Source organism: Sminthopsis crassicaudata, chromosome 2 (assembly GCF_048593235.1).
Source record: "Sminthopsis crassicaudata isolate SCR6 chromosome 2, ASM4859323v1, whole genome shotgun sequence".
In the NCBI taxonomy this organism is placed as follows: domain Eukaryota; kingdom Metazoa; phylum Chordata; class Mammalia; order Dasyuromorphia; family Dasyuridae; genus Sminthopsis; species Sminthopsis crassicaudata.
Window position 1 is genome coordinate 354,593,618 of NC_133618.1, and position 18,607 is coordinate 354,612,224.

Below are 18,607 nucleotides of genomic sequence, written 5' to 3' on the forward strand. Positions count from 1 at the left end.
TGTATGAACCTGAACCTAGTTCTTCCTAATATAATAGATCCAAGCTCTCCATTTTGGCCACTATGCCAGCCTGTGCTTTATTAATGTTGTTTGTATTGTACAATTGAAAGTTGACTGATTTTCTTTGCTGTTACATGAGCTAATTTGAACACTTTGATTTTCCTGCTCCTTAGGAGTGGTGTTCATGGCTGGAAGCGTTTATGCTGTGGGGGGCTTTAATGGCTCCCTTCGTGTTCGGACTGTTGACGTGTATGATGGTGTGAAGGACCAATGGACGTCTATTGCCAGTATGCAGGAGCGCCGGAGCACGCTAGGCGCAGCTGTGCTCAATGACCTTCTCTATGCAGTGGGAGGGTTTGATGGTAGCACAGGTGGGCTCAGAAATTTTCTCTCCTTTTAGTCTAGGAGATATTTAAGAGTTTGCCTAAGCACAGTAATAAGATCTACATTCTCCTCTCCTGGCAAATGTCTTGTTAACTGCCCATTAGTGTAACTATTTTATATATTACTCTCTGCCCTATTCACTCTGTCTCTTTATCTTCCAGTTTCCCTCTGTCTTACATTCCTAATTACATACATATAATCTTTTTTGTTACTACAGACATAATTTTTCTCCATAGACACATAAATTCTCTTTTATTCAATCAAAAAAACATTCATTTTATTAAGTGTATACCATCTGCCAAATATCATGCTAAAAAAGAAAGAAAAAAACCCCAGCAATTAAAAAAATCTCCTGTCTTTGAGGAGTGAGTGAAAGGGAATAAGATTACAATATGATAGGACAGGGCTAGGGCTTATTAAATGCAGTTAATTAATAACTATTAATCACTTATGTGCCAGGCATGCTCCATGCTAGAGATAAGTAATAGGAGCAACTAGAGCTTTTTGGGAAGGGAGTGATGTGATCAGACATGTTTTAGGAAAATTATTTTGATAGCTGTGTGATGAATGGAAAGAAACTTGTGCATGGAGACCCATTAAAATACTATTGAAATTGTCCCAGTGAAAGATGATGAGGGCCTGAACTAGAATGGTAGCTGTATGAGTAGAGAGACAGGGACATATATGAGAGCTGATTTGTAGGTACAAATGGCAAGATTTGGCAATTGATTAGATATGTGGAATGAATGAGATTGAGGAGCCAAAGATGGCACCAAAGTTGCAAGAAATTGAGAGGATGATGCTCACAAAAGTAAAAGGGACATTAGAAAGACAATTTGGGATAAGGGTGGGGGTGAGTCATAATGGATTCTGTTTTGGATATGTTGAACTTGGAATGCTTTTGGATTTTTTAATTCTAGAAGTACAAAATCCAACTGGTAATGCAGATCTGTAACTGAGGATAGAAATTAAGCTAATTAATATATATTTGGGAATCATCTGGTAGAGATGATAATTGAACTCATGGGACTTGATGAGATCACTAAGCAAGAGAATAAAGAGAAGAGACCAATACAAAATCTGGGGAACAAACATAGTTAGTGGACATGAACTAGATATAAAGAACAAGCAAATAGGAGTAAATTAAAGCAGTTGTAACAGGAGTATAACCAGAAGAGAGCAGTGTCAACCTAATGAAGAAGGGTACTAGTAGGTAATCTAGTGTCAAATGCTGCATAGAATTCAGGAAAGTATCAGGATTGAGAAATTAAGATTAGATTTGTCAATTAAGAAATCATTATTAGGTGTCTTAGTGGATAAAGTACCAGCCCGGGAATCAGGAGGACCTGAGTTCAAGTCCAGTCACTTATCACTTACCAGCTGTGTGACCTCAGACACTTACTTAATTACTTATTTACCCTTATTGCCTCAGAAAAGATTTTTTTCAAGAAGTTATTGATAACTTTGGAGAGAACAGTTTTGGTTTAATGATGGCATCAGAGAATATACTGTAGAAGTTTAAAAATGACAGAAGAAGAGAAATTGAACTTAGATGAATTTCTTACAAAGTTTAGCCAAAATATAGAAGAGATATAGGATGTTAGTTAACAAAAACTATAGAAGTTTTAGACATGAGCATGTTTGGAGACAGCTTGGAAGGAAACAGTAGATAGATTGATCAGAAAGAGAATAAGGATGTAGTACACACAGTCTGCTGGAGAAGATGATGAGATTAAGGGCATGTGTAAATGGACTGGCCTTGATAAAGAGAAAGACCACTTAGTATCATGAAACTGGGAGATAGGAAAAGAGAGTAGGAATAAGGTCAAAGGATTTTAAAATGATGAAAAAGTGAAAAGCAGCAACTCAACTTGGGTAGAGAGTGTATTGGAGGACTTGATAAGAGAAGATAAGGTTTGAAAAAGCTGCTTTAGTGAGGGAGATAGAAAATCAATTAATTAGGGAGATATAGGATTGTCTTGCTGCAGTGAGAGCTCATTTAAAATTAGAGAACATCAGTTTGAAATAGTTCTAGTTTTTATGATTTTGTGATTTTTTTTTTCAGTTCCCCTCAGCAGTATGTGGAGAGAAAGGGTTTGATGATAGTAATAATTCATGACTAGGATTTGGCAGGTCATGAGTGTCTTTAGAACAAAGGAGAAGAGAAATGAGACTAAAAGGTAATATAGAGTTGAACTGGTTTACCAAGAGATTGAAATTAGGAATGAAAGAGAATATAGGCAATACAGAAGTCATAGCCTGGTAAAGTATGGAGAGACTAGGTCATGATGAGAGCTAAAAAAAAAAGTTTTAGGGATTTTAAGGCATAATCTCTCATACACATCTGCTTTCTCTTGTATATGTCATATATACTTATATAGAAACTATGTTATGCACAGACCTATATTTTCTTTCATTTTCAAGAGTTTTTTAAATCCATACTAGATGTACATAGGCACAGAGTGTGTCTAAGAGATACATACACACCCACATACATATGTATTATTTTTTAAATATTCCCACACATAGAGACTCCCTGCTTATGAAGGCTGATGTATATAGTCATTGACAGTGAGATGACAGAGAAATCTTTCCTATTTTTTTTTGGTTTCTAGGTCTTGCATCAGTTGAAGCCTACAGCTACAAAACAAATGAGTGGTTCTTTGTGGCCCCTATGAATACAAGGAGAAGCAGTGTGGGAGTAGGTGTTGTGGAAGGTAAGTAAGGAAGGCAGGGGTGGGAGTGAGAAATAGTCAGTTTCCTGGTTGGCTCAGGAATTCTGAGGCCATTCCAAGCTAGATTTTTCCTCTCTCTTCAAGCCCTCAGGGTCAGATCTCTTTGCTTTTGACCATGTGGATACTTCAAGTTAAGTAGTGATTTGGTTTTGGGGTAGTATTTTTTTTTCCTCTTTTATCTAAGCTGCTGGTTCTGAGGATTGTTTTAATATCTCACCTTCATGGGCTAAGTGAATTTACTATTTGATGTAAGAGATAAGGCAAGGCATATGTAATAAGTTCATCATTGTATGGCTCCCTAGTAAAAGGAATAAAATGAAGGCAAATAGGAGTTTTAGTACATTGGTTAGGTATCTTTATTTGATTAACTGTGTTTATATATTTTTAAATAAACAGTAGCAAACATAATAAATAGTAAACATAATTATATTATTTATTATTATTATTATTATTATTATTATTCTGTCTCTATTGACAGAATGAATAAAGTGGATAAAAGAGTCAGTCTTCAAGACAGGAAGATTCTGGGTTCAACTACACACAGACTTTATGACCTTAAACTCTTAGTGCCTTAAACAATTCCCCATTCTGCAGAACAACTGCTCACCTATTCTGGCAGAGGAAAGACTTCTCTCACTTGGATTTCTTTACGCCCGTGTTGTTATAGTTCCACATTGACAATATTCAATTATTAAAGTTTTTGATTCATTCTAGTCCTCAGTCTATTTACACCTTGGTTGGTCTTAAGTCACTTTTCCGTATGTCAAATTATAAGTTTGGACTAGATGATTCTTTACATTTTCTCTGCATTTAAACTTATAGTCATTCCATTCACTGTGTAATGCTGTAGAAACTGAGGCAAGATAGAGATTAGAGAGTTTTTAATATTTTGTTTGGATTTCTGAGAGGGAGAGATTGTGCTGTGGGCATGCTGCCCCCAGAGCTGATGTCCAAAGCATCCAGCGCTAATGTGTGCTTCCCATGAAGTATATATACACACACGTGGCTCTAAGCTACTAGGGGGTAGACTGAGGCAGGGGTGGAGTCAGAGCACTGAAGCAGAAGGACTATCAATCCATTTCTGACAGGGTGTGGTCAGCACTGAAGCAGAATGGACTATCAATCCATTTCTGACTGGGTGGGAGGTAGGACCATAAATTCTTGATGACTTAGGAGGCGTTAGAAACCAGAAAGTCTGAACACCCCCTTTTCTTGAGTTTACACATTTACAATTCATAACTTTAGAATAACTACCCCTGAGTTATATCAGGCCTAATGAACTTAATGCAACTGAGGGGATTGCGGTAGAACAATTAAGGGAAACTGAGTCAGAACAATTAGGGAAACTGAGGTAGAGTAATCAAAGAAAACTGTGGCCACAACAATTGCTAAGTTCTCCCTGGTAGGAATGTGTTCTCTTCTGCTGCAGAGGGTTAAAACTGACTCCAGAGGGGCTCATATGGTAAATTGGCCTAAATCAATATTTTGTCATCCAGAGTGCTATGCCCTAGGATCTCTCTTTCTTTAAGAAATAAGCTTTCTTTTTAAATGATTATCGTCATATGTAAGTATAATATAGTATAAATGACATCACTAATATACTGTATTTATGTCATTACTGTTTCCATGGGTTCACAGCATGTCTCTTATTAAACTCAACTCTAGACATATATTTAATTTGGTCTTTTAAGCTTCTGTATAATCTTGTCGATTAAATCCACAACTGTTTAGTATCCAGAGTAGTTAATAAATTAAGGAATTAAGTTTCTATTTATCTTTCATTATTCATTTCAACCATTAGTATTCATATGGGTGTGAGTTTATTAATGCGATTCCAGAAAGCAGAACTGATTAAAGTTACAGAGAGGAGCCAAGTGTTAACTCAATAAAGTGTAGACTTTCCTTCTGAATAATCAAAGCAGTCCAGTAATGGGATTGGGTTGCCCCAATAGGTAATAAAATAATAAGGATAACTGGCATTTATCTAGGAATATTTAGGAATGTTGTAAAGTTTTTAGAGTGCTTCACATGTTTGTCATCTCATTGGAGATTCATGATAATTATGTAAGGTTTGTTCTATGAGTTTCCCTATTTACAGATGAGGAAACTGAGTTTCAAAAAGACTGAGTGATGGTCACACAGAGCTAGTAAGTATCAGAATCAGTATTTGAATCAAGATATTTTTGACGCCACTATCACATGTTGAACTGTTCAACCAGAGACTGGAAGATGAGCATCTATCAGGTATAACATTCTAAATATTATTGAATTTGAATGAGTATGAGGGGCAGGAGTGTTAAAGACATGAATATGATAGTCCCTGTCCTTAAGTTTATTAAAATCAAAAGTTGGGATAGAGAGTGAATCCTAAAAATAGACTATCACAAAAGAAGCAAAACATGCTCTAAACAAGATTAGAAGAGGAAGAGAACACAAGTCTTTGAAAGATTAGAGAAGTTTCCATAGAAGAAGTAGAAAATGCATAGGATTTTAGGCAGCTAGATGCCACAATGGTAAGAGTACCAGAGGTAGAGTCAGGAGGACCTGAGTTCAAATCCCAATGGACAAGTCATTTAACTCTGATTGCCTCTAAAATGAAATAAAATGCCTAGAACTTTAAAAAAAAAAACCATGAATTCTACTATTTCTTAACTGTCACCTTGCATAAACCACCGAATTTTTCTGGGCCTTAATTTTCTTATCTATAAAATAAATAATAAATAATACTTGATAAAATAAATAATCCTTTAATTACTTCATCTAGTTATATTTGGAAAATTTTTGTGAGTCTTAAAGTTCCATAACAGTGTGAACTATCAATATTATCATTATTTCAGTTGTGTCTTAGATGATGTATAGAATTTTTACAGGGAAGTTTGTTCATTTATTCATTTATGCATTCTTCAACAAACATATATTGAATGTCTACTCTGTGCAGAGTACTATGCTAATTCTGTAGAAGATATAGTTGATGGAACACATTTCTCTTCCCAAGGAGAGTGAGGAACAGGAAGAAGTCATTTTATATGGAGGGAATAAGTCTAAAGAAAGACAGAAAAACATGGAGGAATATGACTAGTTTGGTTAGATCTTAGAGTAGCGGGACTTAGGCTGGTTGGATTGTATTAAGATTTGCCTTGGATGTCACTTTAAACTTTATAGTCATAAAGGCAGCATATATCTCTATTTCTCTGTCTCTCTATCTCTCTTTTGCTCTCTTGTTCTTGCACCCTTGCTCTGTCTTTCTCTTTTTCTCTTGCTTTCTGCTTGTCTCAGTTCTATCTTTCTGTCTCTGGATCTTATCTCTCTGTCTTGGTCTCTAATTTTCTGTCTAGTTGTCTGTCTCTGTAGCTTTCTGTCTCTGACTCCATTTGTCTGTCTGTCTTCCTCTCTTCTGGAGGGATATGCCATTGGGAACAGTATAACTTATAAAGCTAAACTCAGAAGTAGGGAAAACAGTTAAAGTATGTAACAATTCAATTTGAGAAATAACATGAAAAAGGATGTAGTTCCTGTCCTATTATTAGAAAGTCCTCCTACCATCATGTAGTACTATGATCTTATGATATTGAATTGTATAATTTTCCCTTTAGAAATAAATTTTCCTTTTTTTAAAAAAATGTTATATTGATGCCTTTTATTGACTTGGTGTTATTTTCCAATATCTAAGTATAACACTTTCAGGGAAGCAGTCCCTTGTAACAAATTATAACTCTCCTGGAAGACGTGGTTGCACCAGATACTTCTGAGTATCTTTCCTGCCTGTGGTCTTATGAAATAAGACCAACATAGTGGTCATGTGTGGCAGTATGAAGCTCACTTTTCACCTGTATTCTGCCTCCTCTCTGTTGAGAGCAGGAAGATGTTTTTAATTGTCAATCCTCCCAGTCAAGTCAAGATTGGCTATTGCATTGATTTGAGTTCTGATATCTTTTAGTATTCTTTTTCTTTACATTAAGAAAGTTATTATAAAAGCTATTCATTTCTGCTTACATTACTGTGTACTAGTTTATATAATTCTTCCTGGGAACTCTGAATTCCTTACATTGATTTTTACAGTGGAGTCATTTATATTTATTTATCATCAGTTTGTTTAACTATTTCCCAATTGATAGGCAGCCACTTATAGTTTTTTGATACTACAAAATACTGACAAATATTTTGGTGTGTATGGGACTTTTTGTCTCTGTCTTTGACCTCCTCATTGAGTCAAAGTAACGAATAATTTAGTCATTTTTCTGGCATTGATCCATCTCAGCCATTTGCAACATAGATGACTGTGGACAAATCATTTAAGGAAACTGAGGAAGTTAAACAATATGGCCCCTGAAGTTTCTTCCATCTCCAAATGTAATAACCTAAATCTTATGTTTTCTAAAATGGTTGAAACAATTCATACTACCATCAATAATGTTTGATGTGCCTTTTTTCACAACCCCTTCAACTTTTGTCTTTTTTAAATCATCTGTGTCAGCTTGTTGTGGATAGAAGGTAAATCACTAATAATATGAGAAATGCACATTTCAATTCAATTTACTCATTTTTATGGTAGTGATCCATCTCAGTCACTTGCAAAATAGATGACCTTAGACAAATGACTTAAGGAAACTGAGGAAGTTAGACAATATGGCCCCTGAGACTTCCATCTCCAGATACAATATCCTGTAAGCTTTATGTATCCAAAATAGTTGAAACAATCCCACTATGATTAATGATGTTTTTTATAGCCTTTCCAACTTCTGTCTTTTTTGAATCATCTAGGTCAGGATTCTTTTAAAATTTACATTGCTCTTATTGTTAGTAATTTAGAGGATCTTTAGAAATTTATAATCCTGACACTGACACAAACTGACAATAAAATTGGTCAGGGATAGGAGTATGTTTCTGCTAATGAGGCCAGTCATTTCTTAGACTCATTTTCTTGGTCAAGTGAGAGGAATGTGGTATTCCTGGTCTTCTCTCCTGCTCAGTGTAAGTGTTCTTTTGGTAACCAGCTCCTTTTTACCACCTTTCTCCCACCATGTTGTTCTTTATCCAAGAATATCCGACAATAGATCAGGAGTTAAAAATAGCAAACTCTGGTTAAGCAGACACAAGTAGAGCTTTGCAGTCACAGCATGGAGACATTATCAGCTGATGTCGGGATAGTTTGTGAAGTTCAAGGAGATGCTTTAATGTTAATAATTTAAAACATTCCATTTGAGGGAGCTCTCTATGTGTACCTCCTGCATGTGGAAGAAAACAATGTTTTTTAATCTGGCACGTTTTAAATGAGAAGATAGACTGGGGACATTTTTTCTCTCTTCCCATGGATCCTAGATTTCAAGCTGGAAGGGAATGTAGAGGTCCATCTTGTAAACCCCATCATCCTGCAGATGAGGAAGCAAGACACCTTGAAAGATGAAGTGATTTGCCCAGTCACATGGGCAGTAAGGACCAGAGCTGGGGTTTTAAACACTGGAACTGTTATACTCCTTATCACTGAATCACTGTCGATTTGAAGCCAATTTAGATTTAAGCCACCCAGATAGAGTAGTATATCCATTTCCCTCATCTCCAGAAAGCCTCGGAACACCAAAAGCATTGAGAGACTGATGTTTTTCAACCACAGCAACTCAAAAATACCATCTTCTAAGGCACAGAGAGGCCAAGAGCTTTATTAGTGGAGGGAACATCAACACAAGGAAATAATCCATCTTTAAAAGAATCCAGCTAAGTGGTATAATGGATAGAGTCCTTGGCCTAGAGTCAGGAAGATCTGAGAAACTTACTAATTGTATGAACCTGTATAAATACAATAGTAATAACCTCTGTTTGCCTCAGTTTCCTCAATTGTAAAATGGGGATAATAACAGTCCTATCTTCTATGTTTCGAGGGTCAAATGATACATAAATATAAATGTTATTTATAAAGCACTTAGCATAGTACCTGGCCCATAGTGACACTATATAAGCATTTATTCTCTTCTTTTGTTAGAGCATAGATGAGGCCAAGGCAGATAAAAAGTTATTTTACCTCAGGGTAATGTGGACAGATTTATTGGGACTGCCACTTGAGAATTCCCATACTTGGCCCATAGTGACACTTTATGAGTTGAGCTATGTGAGGCAGTTTAAATGTTTTAATTGCTGAAGATTTGAGATCTGGGTCACTCAGTCCTTTGCCACTATTCAGCTCTCAGCTTTGATCATTCAAATGAATATATTTGCTGTACCATGGACATTGATATAATTGAATGACTAAGGGCCAAGATAGTGGACTTGCCTCCCAGAAATGGGAATATCCTTCAGTCTCTAGTATCTAGGGTTGCCAAGTTGTACTAAAAGGAAGAAGCCATACCTCTCCTCAAGTAACATGTAATCTATTAAAACTGACAAAATAAAAACTTAGAATTGACAGAGACTTCTAACTAGAATAGCATAACTATATAATATATTAAAACTGACAAAACAAACATTTGCAATTGATGGAGAACTCAATTACAATGTAGTATGTGTGTGTGTGTGTGTGTGTGTGTGTGTGTGTGTGTGTGTGTGTGTGTGTATGTGTGTGTGTGTGTGAAAGTAGGTCAGGGGTTGCATTGATGGGGTGGAAAAATATTTCACCAACTCAGATGGGCATCCTACAGGAAGAGGATTTTAATCTAAGATTTTAATAAAAGATAGCAGGGTGAGATGGAAATTAAGAGTTGGCTATCAGTGGAATATGTTTGGCAAAGATTTTAGCAGGAAAATCTTTTCTGCCATGACTTCCTTCTTCCATAACTTCTGGTAGAATAGAAAATTCTTCAAAGGCAGGGACCAGTTTTTCATTGTTATTGTATCTTCAGTGCCAGCACAATGCCATATACAGTTTAGGGACAGTAAGCATTAGCTTATTGAAGTTACTTCTGAGGTGCCATTTTCATTTATGTTTTCTCCTCCATCTCTTGACAGGAAAGCTGTATGCTGTTGGAGGTTATGATGGGGCTTCCCGCCAGTGCCTCAGTACTGTGGAACAGTACAACCCAGCGACCAATGAATGGACATATGTGGCAGACATGAGCACACGCCGCAGTGGAGCAGGTATCTCTGGGATGAGACAGTTGAGTGTCAAAGCCTTTGAAAGGCAGCCAGGTCATTCTGCCATCCTAAGGTGATGTAGCACCAAGATTTTACAAGCTTGTTCTCCCCATGGGGATCCATTCAGCAGCATGTGAACAAAAGGTCTCCAAGCTAAGGATTCAGCAAGTCATGAGCATTAGTAGAATGAGGATACAAAGTGATTGAGAGTGAAGGATAATGCAGAGTTGAATTCATTCATCAAGAGGTCAAGAGCCCAACTAAATTTTCATAACAACTTTCTACTTGAACAGTACTTGACAATGTTGAAAGCATCCTCATTTCCCTTTTTGCATTTTATCCTCTTCTATATCCCTGTGAGATAGATATATGGTGGGCCTGCTCTCCCTATTTTGTAGATGCTTCTCTAACCTCCTTCTCCATAATGATGGGCTATATGCTTCTCATTTAAGGATGGAAGTGATGTTCAGGGAATCTAATTGTGTGATGATTGGCCATTAAATGATTTTTTTTTTTTTTTTTTTTTTTTGGCCACAGCAACTCCAGAAATATATATAGTAAGTCATGGAAGGGTAGTAATCTATGCCAGTAGAATGGATAAAATTGCAGATCTTTTGTATTTAACATTTTTATAGAGGAAAGAACTGAATCCTGGCAAACATTTAGCCTGATTAAAGGTCATGTTATTGAGAGATAAACCTCCCTCCCTTTGGGAGTGGGCTCATTATTCATGGGATAGCTTCTTCATTGTTTCTCGAAGGAAGTACAGGAGTTATGTCAGTCTGTCTAGGAATCTCCAGAGAGAGTGGTACACTGGCCTAACTGTACTATTTTTCTACTCATCTTTCACAAGATCACAGAAAAATGCTTTAGTTGTCAGCTTCCACTGGCCCAGGGTCAGTCTGTGGGAAAGGAGGGAGAGAAGATACTCTCTGCCCTCCTACTCAGGGGAGAAATCAGATTCTTTGTTACTGAAACTCTTGGTGATGTACAGGAATGTCCTGATTAGCATCCTGGTCTTAGTAAATTCTTCCCAGATATCTGATCATAAGCACACTAGGTTCTATGAAACATGCTCAAATAGACAGTCTGTTTTTCAGGGTACTGAAATAAATATTGTTGCTCTGTTCTGTTTGTGAAGATGTAGAGTTTATAGTATATATGTGGTATATGGTAAATTGAAGTCTCTCTCCAAACAACAAGTTATTAAAAAAACAAAACAAAACAAAACAAAAAAACTTGTGAAACTCATAGAGGCAGACTGCACAGAGGGAGACAACTTGGTTCATTGCCTTTAGGGTCAGCCATAGAGTTTGGAAAACCTGGGTTCAAGGCCTGTAAGCAATTTGCAGATCTGCTTTTGATGGAACAAGCTTGAAATTACAAGTCTGGACCAAAAAAACAAAACAAAACAAAAAACTGGGGTGGGGGTGGGGAGAAAATGCACAGTATGAATCCCATAGAAGTTATTAAAAAATTGTGCTCAGAATGTTATTTTTAGAATTAGCATTCCTCTTGAGATTGGAAGGTGGGCCCTTTGTGGAAATAACTCTGTCATCCATGAAAAGAAAAAGCAATTGGAATAATTCCATTAAGAAATCCCCAAACAATTTATTTTATTACCTGAATATTACTCTGTTGTGATTCTGAAGTGCTGGAGAAAAGTCTTAAGAATTTGGTTGCATCTTAGCAGAGTAGAGAGGGTTCTTTGATACAGAGAAGATGCTGTGTCTGTTAAAAGTGGTAATTTGGAAGAAATCCTGGCCTCTGTGGGAAATATTTTAATTCCTGGTTATTTTTTAAAATAAATTTTATAATTATAACTTTTTTTTTGACAGTACATATGCATAGGTAATTTTTTTTTTTTTTTTACAACATTATCCCTTGTACTCCCTTCTGTTCCGAATTTTTCCCCTCCTTCCCTGCACCCCCTTCCCTAGATGGCAGGCATTCCCATACATATTAAATATCTTATAGTATATCCTAGGTACAATATATATGTGCAGAACCGAATTTTGTTGTTGTTGTTGTTGCAAAGGAAGAATTGTATTTGGAAGGTAAAAATAATCTGGGGAGAAAAACAAAAAATGCTAACAGTTTACACTCATTTCCCAGTGTTCCTTTTCTGGGTGTAGCTGATTCTGTCCATCATTGATCAATTGGAATTGGATTAGCTCTTCTCTCTGTTGAAGATATCCACTTCCATCAGAATACATCCTCATACACTATCATTGTTGAAGTGTATAATGATCTCCTAGTTCTGCTCATTTCACTCAGCATCAGTTGATGTAAGTCTCTCCAAGCCTCTCTGTAATCATCCTGTTGGTCATTTTTTTTATAGAACAATAATATTCCATAACATTCATATACCATAATTTACCCAACCATTCTCCAATTGATGGGCATCTGTTCATTTTCCAGTTTCTAGCCACTACAAAAAGGGCTGCCACAAACATTTTGGCACAGGTCCCTTTCCCTTCTTTAGTATTTCCTTGGGATATAAGCCCAGAAGTAGCACTGCTGGATCAAAGGGTATGCACAATTTGATAACTTTTTAACCCTGTGTATTTTGAACCTGATTCTCCTACACCTCAGTTTGTATCTTAGTAAATGTTTGGTTTTGAAAGTTCTTTCCCATCTGGCCTTAACTTGCCTTTCTATTTTTGTTATAATTGCTCCCTTCCTGTACTGCTCAAGGACTTTCTTGCTGTTTCTTACATATGGCACTCTATCTTGCATCTACTCACCTCTATGCTGTTTGGAATATCTGGAATATACATCTCTTGTTTCTTCTACGTGAAAACATTTCTGAATTCCACCTTCTAGTAACTCTACCTAATTTTCTCTTCCCATTTGCTTCAAATTTATTTTGCATATAATCCTTGTGTATATGTTTTCTCTTCCTATAATAGCTAGCATCTGTACAGCCCTTTAAAGTTTTTACACAGGGAACTGAAGCAGAGTTTAAATGACTTGCCAAAAATTACACTAAAAGCCTAGGTTTGAACTCAGTTCTTCCTGGGCCATCTAACTATGTTAAAAGATTTTAGAATCCTTTCTGTAGAAATGCACAACTTCCCTATGGTATTATACTTGTATATATGTTGATGCGTGAGGCACTAGCCTTAAATTCTAATTCATTACCATTATTTTAGAACCCAGTACTTCCAAAAATTGAAAGGTTGAGTCACTGGCACACCTTGCTCTCTTTAATATGGTATGTAGTGCTATTTTAATTCAGGAAATAGAGAGTCCTTAGAATTTAGCATACTAGCCCTGGGAAAACCTTATGAAGTCCCAGGAAACTCAATAATTTTCGATCCAGGAAATCACACTTTGGACTAAGAAGTGCTTGGAGCAGAACAACCAACAATGGCGATACTAGTAGTGAATTCCCAGTATTGTGGGGAGAAAAGCCGCCTTTGAAGGCAGTGGACTTTGAATCCTTACATTCCAATAGGATTTGCATCTTAAGAGGAAGACTGTTCATTCAGTTATCAAAGGCAAGTTATCTAGTAAAAAAAAACAAAAACAAACAAACAACAACAACAAAAAAACAAATACAATAATCACAATGGAAGCCATAAGTATTTTTGGTAGTAGCTCTCTCTAGTGGCCATTTAAGATAACTACAGTTTGAATTGTCAAACTGTATGTGGCCACGGGACTTTCACAAGTTAGACTAAGTTCAGGGCTCTCATTTTACAGAAATGCATGAAGTGATCCACAAATAATTTGTGGCAAAGCCACTTTCCAATAAAATTTATGGCATTTGAGGGAAGGTACTTTTTCACTTTTGTCCCTTAAATGCAAGACTAGCCTGTAGTATGTGATCATTAAATGCTTGAATTAAACTGATTCAGGTCTTCTGTTCTTTGTACTTACATTTAGATTTTGTTGTGAGTTATATGATTTTTTTTTTCTGATAAAACCTCAATCTAGTTTGTCATTGTGTCATGGAAGAAATGCTGGGTTATTGAAGGGTTATTGGGGTTATTGAAGGCCAAGAACTTTATTCTCTGGAAGCTCCTACTAAACTGGGCAGGCCAAATCTTATGATGCTCTTTCTATCTGTTAACAGAGACTAACCTAGTTAATGTCAAAAAGGCTCATCAGTAGGTTTTTGATGGAGTGACCATTTTCCATCCACTAGATTCCCAAAAACTGTCTGCTAAACTTTAATAGGGTTATTGTCTACTGTCAATGAAATGACAAACCCGTATCAAGAAAATCATGGCTCTTTGAAGTTGGATTTATTGCATTGTATTTGTCTTTTTCAGACCATTCTAAGTGTGCATGATGATATTTCACCAGATACTGATAACTGAAAATAGTTCAGTTTTACTGAATACTTTGTCAGTATTTTGAATGATCATTTCTGGCTACTTCTGCTTAGAACAGAAAAAAATAAATGACGTGACACTTCCTATTTCAGAAGCAGAAAAAGCTTTCCAGGTTTTGGACAATGACTGTGTGCTCTCTTTCAGGGGTTGGGGTACTCAGTGGGCAGCTGTATGCCACAGGTGGTCATGATGGACCTTTGGTGAGGAAGAGTGTGGAGGTTTATGATCCTGGGACAAATACCTGGAAGCAAGTTGCTGATATGAACATGTGTCGGCGAAATGCAGGTAATAGTATTTCTATTTCCCATTCCAGCTTGTGGGTAGTAAGTTTCTTTCCTTAGGAAGTGCTGACTCCTAGGGGTGTGAGAAGGCTAATGGATATCATGTACTCCAGGAGGATTAGGGAATCCTCTTGTCTATTCCTGTTAATTTAAAGAAGAGGAAGATGACTTGCTCAGTGTCACATTAATAATTAGAATATGAATTCAGATATTCCAACTCCAGTTCTCCTTCTCTGTTCTTGTGCCAAGAAATATCCTTGTGAGAACAATTTCTTAAGAAGTAGGAATTTGAACAGAATTTCTTTGATTTCAAATCCAGTGCTCAGCACCAAAATCTGGAGTTGAAATCATTCGTTAAAAAATTTTCTGTTTCACAAATACACAGGTGACTAAAGAGAATATTTCATCCCCAGTGACCAAGTCTGTGTTGTCTGTTGTGCACTGAGCAACACCAGACTCACAAAGTTTGCAGGACCTAGACCACATCCTTTGTCTAGGGATCTATTTTGACAGCATGGCACATCTTGGGAGGTTTATAATCCCTTTATTTAATTTTTTTTCAATTCCATGTAAACAAGAAGTTCTCTTTTTCTTTTTCCTTTTTTTTTTTTTTTTTTTTTTTTTTTGCAATTGTGAAAGTTTATTTTATTTTATTTTATTTTACAATTTTTAAAATTAATTTTATAATTATAAAATTTTTTTGACAGTACATATGCATGAGTAATTTTTTTAAATAACATTATCCCTTGTATTCATTTTTCCAAATTTTCCCCTCCTTCCCTCTACTCCCTCCCTTAGATGACAGGTAATCCCATACATATTACATGTATTACAGTATAACCTAGATACAATACATGTGTGTAAATCCAATTTTCTTGTTGCACATTAAGAATTGGATTCCGAAGGTATAAGTAACCTGGGTAGAAAGACAGTAGTGCTAACAGTTTACATTCAATTCCCAGTGTTCCTTCTCTGGATGTAGTTGTTTCTGTCCATCATTGATCAACTGGAAGTGAGTTGGATCTTCTTTATGTTGAAGATATCCACTTCCATCAGAATATATCTTCATACAGTATTGTTGTTGAAGTGTATAGTGATCTTCTGGTTCTGCTCATTTTACTCAGCATCAGTTCATGTAAGTCTCTCCAAACCTCTCTGTATTCATCCTGCTGGTCATTTCTTACAGAGCAATAATATTCCATAACATTAATATACCATGGTTTACCCAACCATTCTCCAATTGATGGACATCCATTCATTTTCCAGTTTCTAGCCACTATGAAAAGAGCTGCCACAAGCATTTTGGCACCTTTCCCCTCTTTAGTATTTTTTTGGGATATAAGCCCAGTAGTAGCACTGCTGGATCACAGTTTGATAATTTTTTGGGCATAGTTCCAAATTGCTCTCCAGAATGGATGGATTCTTTCACAACTCCACCAAAAATGCATCAGTGTCCCAGTTTTACCACATCCCTTCCAACATTCATCATTGTCTTTTCCTGTCATCTTAGCCAATCTGACAGGTATGTAGTGGTATCTCAGAGTTGTCTTAATTTGCATTTCTCTGATCAGTAGTGATTTGGAACACTCTTCCATATGAGTGGATATAATTTCAATTTCATCATCTGAGAATTGTCTGTTCATATCCTTTGACCATTTATCAATTGGAGAATGGTTTGGTTTCTTATAAATTAGGGTCAGTTCTCTATATATTTTGGAAATGAGTCCTTTATCAGAACCTTTAACTGTAAAAATATTTTCCCAATTTGTTACTTCCCAAATCTTGTTTGCATTAATTTTGTTTGTACAGAAACTTTTTAGTTTGATGTAATCAAAATCTTCTCTTTTGTGATCAATATTTTATTTTATTATTTTTTGAAAAATTTTTATTAATTTTATAATTATAATTTTTTTTGACAGTACCTATGCATGGGTAATTTTTTTAAACATTATCCCTTGTATTCATTTTTCCAAAATTTCCCCTCCCTCCCCTAGATGACAGGCAATCCCATACATATTTAATGTGTTATAGTATAACCTAGATACAATATATGTATGTAAAACCAAATTAATAAACAAGAAGTTAAAAAAAAATTGAGTTTTAAAGTCTCTCCTTTTCCTCCTTCCTTGAGAAGGCAAACAAAAAATAATATAATTCCCTATTTTAGTTGATATAGATCATACATGTGCAATCATGCAAAACAGTTCCATATTAATCATATTGCAAAAGAAATCACAGACCAAAGCCAAGAATAATAAAGTAAGTAAATATACTTCAATTTATATTCAGACTCCATCAGTTCCTTTTCTTGAGGTAGATGTTCATAATTTTTATTTTTTGATGTGAGGAAGAAAAAGGTGGAAAGGCTAACTTTCAGGGGCTATAAGACTACATCTATGTAGCCTATTTCCTTCTCCCCACTCATAGAGTCAGTATCCTAGACTAGGCCTTTATCATGTGACCCCTGAACTATTGTAATAGACTCCTAATTGGTTTCTGTGCTTTTATTCTTTCTCCTTTTCAATTCATCTTCCACATGAATTCCAAAATAATCTTCCTAAAGCACAGGCCTGACCATGTTTAAAATCCTTCTGTGGTTTGCCATTGTTTCTGTGATTCAATGCAAATTCTTTGTTTGCTCTAGCACAAACTCTACAGATTAATCCCAAGCTTCTTTTTCAGTTCATGTCACAATACTTCTCTTAGTATACTCCATATTTCAGACAAATTCCTAAATTTCTCTCCTGCTGTAGTTAATGTCAGAGTCTAGAATTGACCCTAGGTCTTCTCAGCTCCAAGTCCAGTTGGCCGTCTACTGTGCTATGCTACTCTTCACAAGGTCTCAGTCCATTTGTGCTCTCATCCTGTGTGTCTTGTCTGCAACTTCCTATGAAGTCCTTTTGTCCTCACATCTTCCACTTTGCTCTGGAGGATTCACTTGATGTTCTGAAAGTTAATTTAATTCATCACTTCTCATCTGGCATTTCCAAACAAGCTATTCAAGTCCACATACCATATTATTGTAATTGGATTTCTTCACAAGGATATTAAAGGAGATTTTGTAAATGCCTTATTGAAATTGTTATGTTCTGTTTTGTGGCTCTCCCCTCATCCACAATATCTTGTAACAGATAAGACTGTATTTAGGTGTTAGGGAGATATGGATTCTAGTCCCATTTCTGAGCCTCAGTTTGCTCATCTACCCTGGGAGTAATTTCCAGGGATGGAAGAATGAAAATGAAGGGGAGATTTCTGTAGTTACAGATATTTTAATGGTGATTTCTAGGAAGCTACTAATGAGCCATATTGTGGGTACATGATTGAGGCCACAGAGAGATTTTGCCTTCTAGAAAAGTCCTATACCTCAAAGAGTTGCTGTGAAGATCAAATGATTTTCACAAATATTTTATAAACAGTATGTATAATTAATAATATACAAGCTATATGAGCTGTTATTAGTGCCTGCCTGTAGTGCCTTGTCGGGGCTTATGCTTGACTTGCAGGTGTGTGTGCAGTGAATGGGCTCTTGTACGTGGTGGGAGGTGATGATGGTTCCTGCAATCTTGCATCTGTGGAATACTACAATCCTGTCAGTGACAAGTGGACGCTGCTGCCCACAAATATGAGCACAGGCAGAAGTTATGCAGGTCAGCAAAGCTTCTCTTTCTCCTGTATCTTCGGGGCTTTGTAAGCATAGGGAATGGAACCTTGTTGCTCAGTTAGGCCAACAGGTATGGCCTGAGTATTTTACTCAGTCTGGCTGTATGCCAAGCACTTTGGGAAATCTTTAAAAAAGAAAAAG

General features: G+C 36.2%; 1 protein-coding gene across 8 annotated transcripts in view; it reads left to right on the top strand.

Moving 5' to 3' along the window:
* The window catches only part of KLHL3 (kelch like family member 3), a 385,747-nt gene that overhangs the window by 326,119 nt on the left and 41,021 nt on the right, over positions 1-18,607 (top strand). For 5 of the 8 annotated variants that reach the window (XM_074290824.1, XM_074290822.1, XM_074290820.1 and 2 more), the window contains 5 exons: positions 174-371; positions 3,000-3,101; positions 10,056-10,184; positions 14,669-14,809; positions 18,309-18,452. In XM_074290824.1, coding sequence (XP_074146925.1) covers positions 174-371; positions 3,000-3,101; positions 10,056-10,184; positions 14,669-14,809; positions 18,309-18,452 — 714 coding nt within the window. The remainder of the gene's footprint in view (positions 1-173; positions 372-2,999; positions 3,102-10,055; positions 10,185-14,668; positions 14,810-18,308; positions 18,453-18,607) is intronic. The other 3 variants (XM_074290821.1, XM_074290825.1, XM_074290826.1) reach the window with 2 other exon arrangements.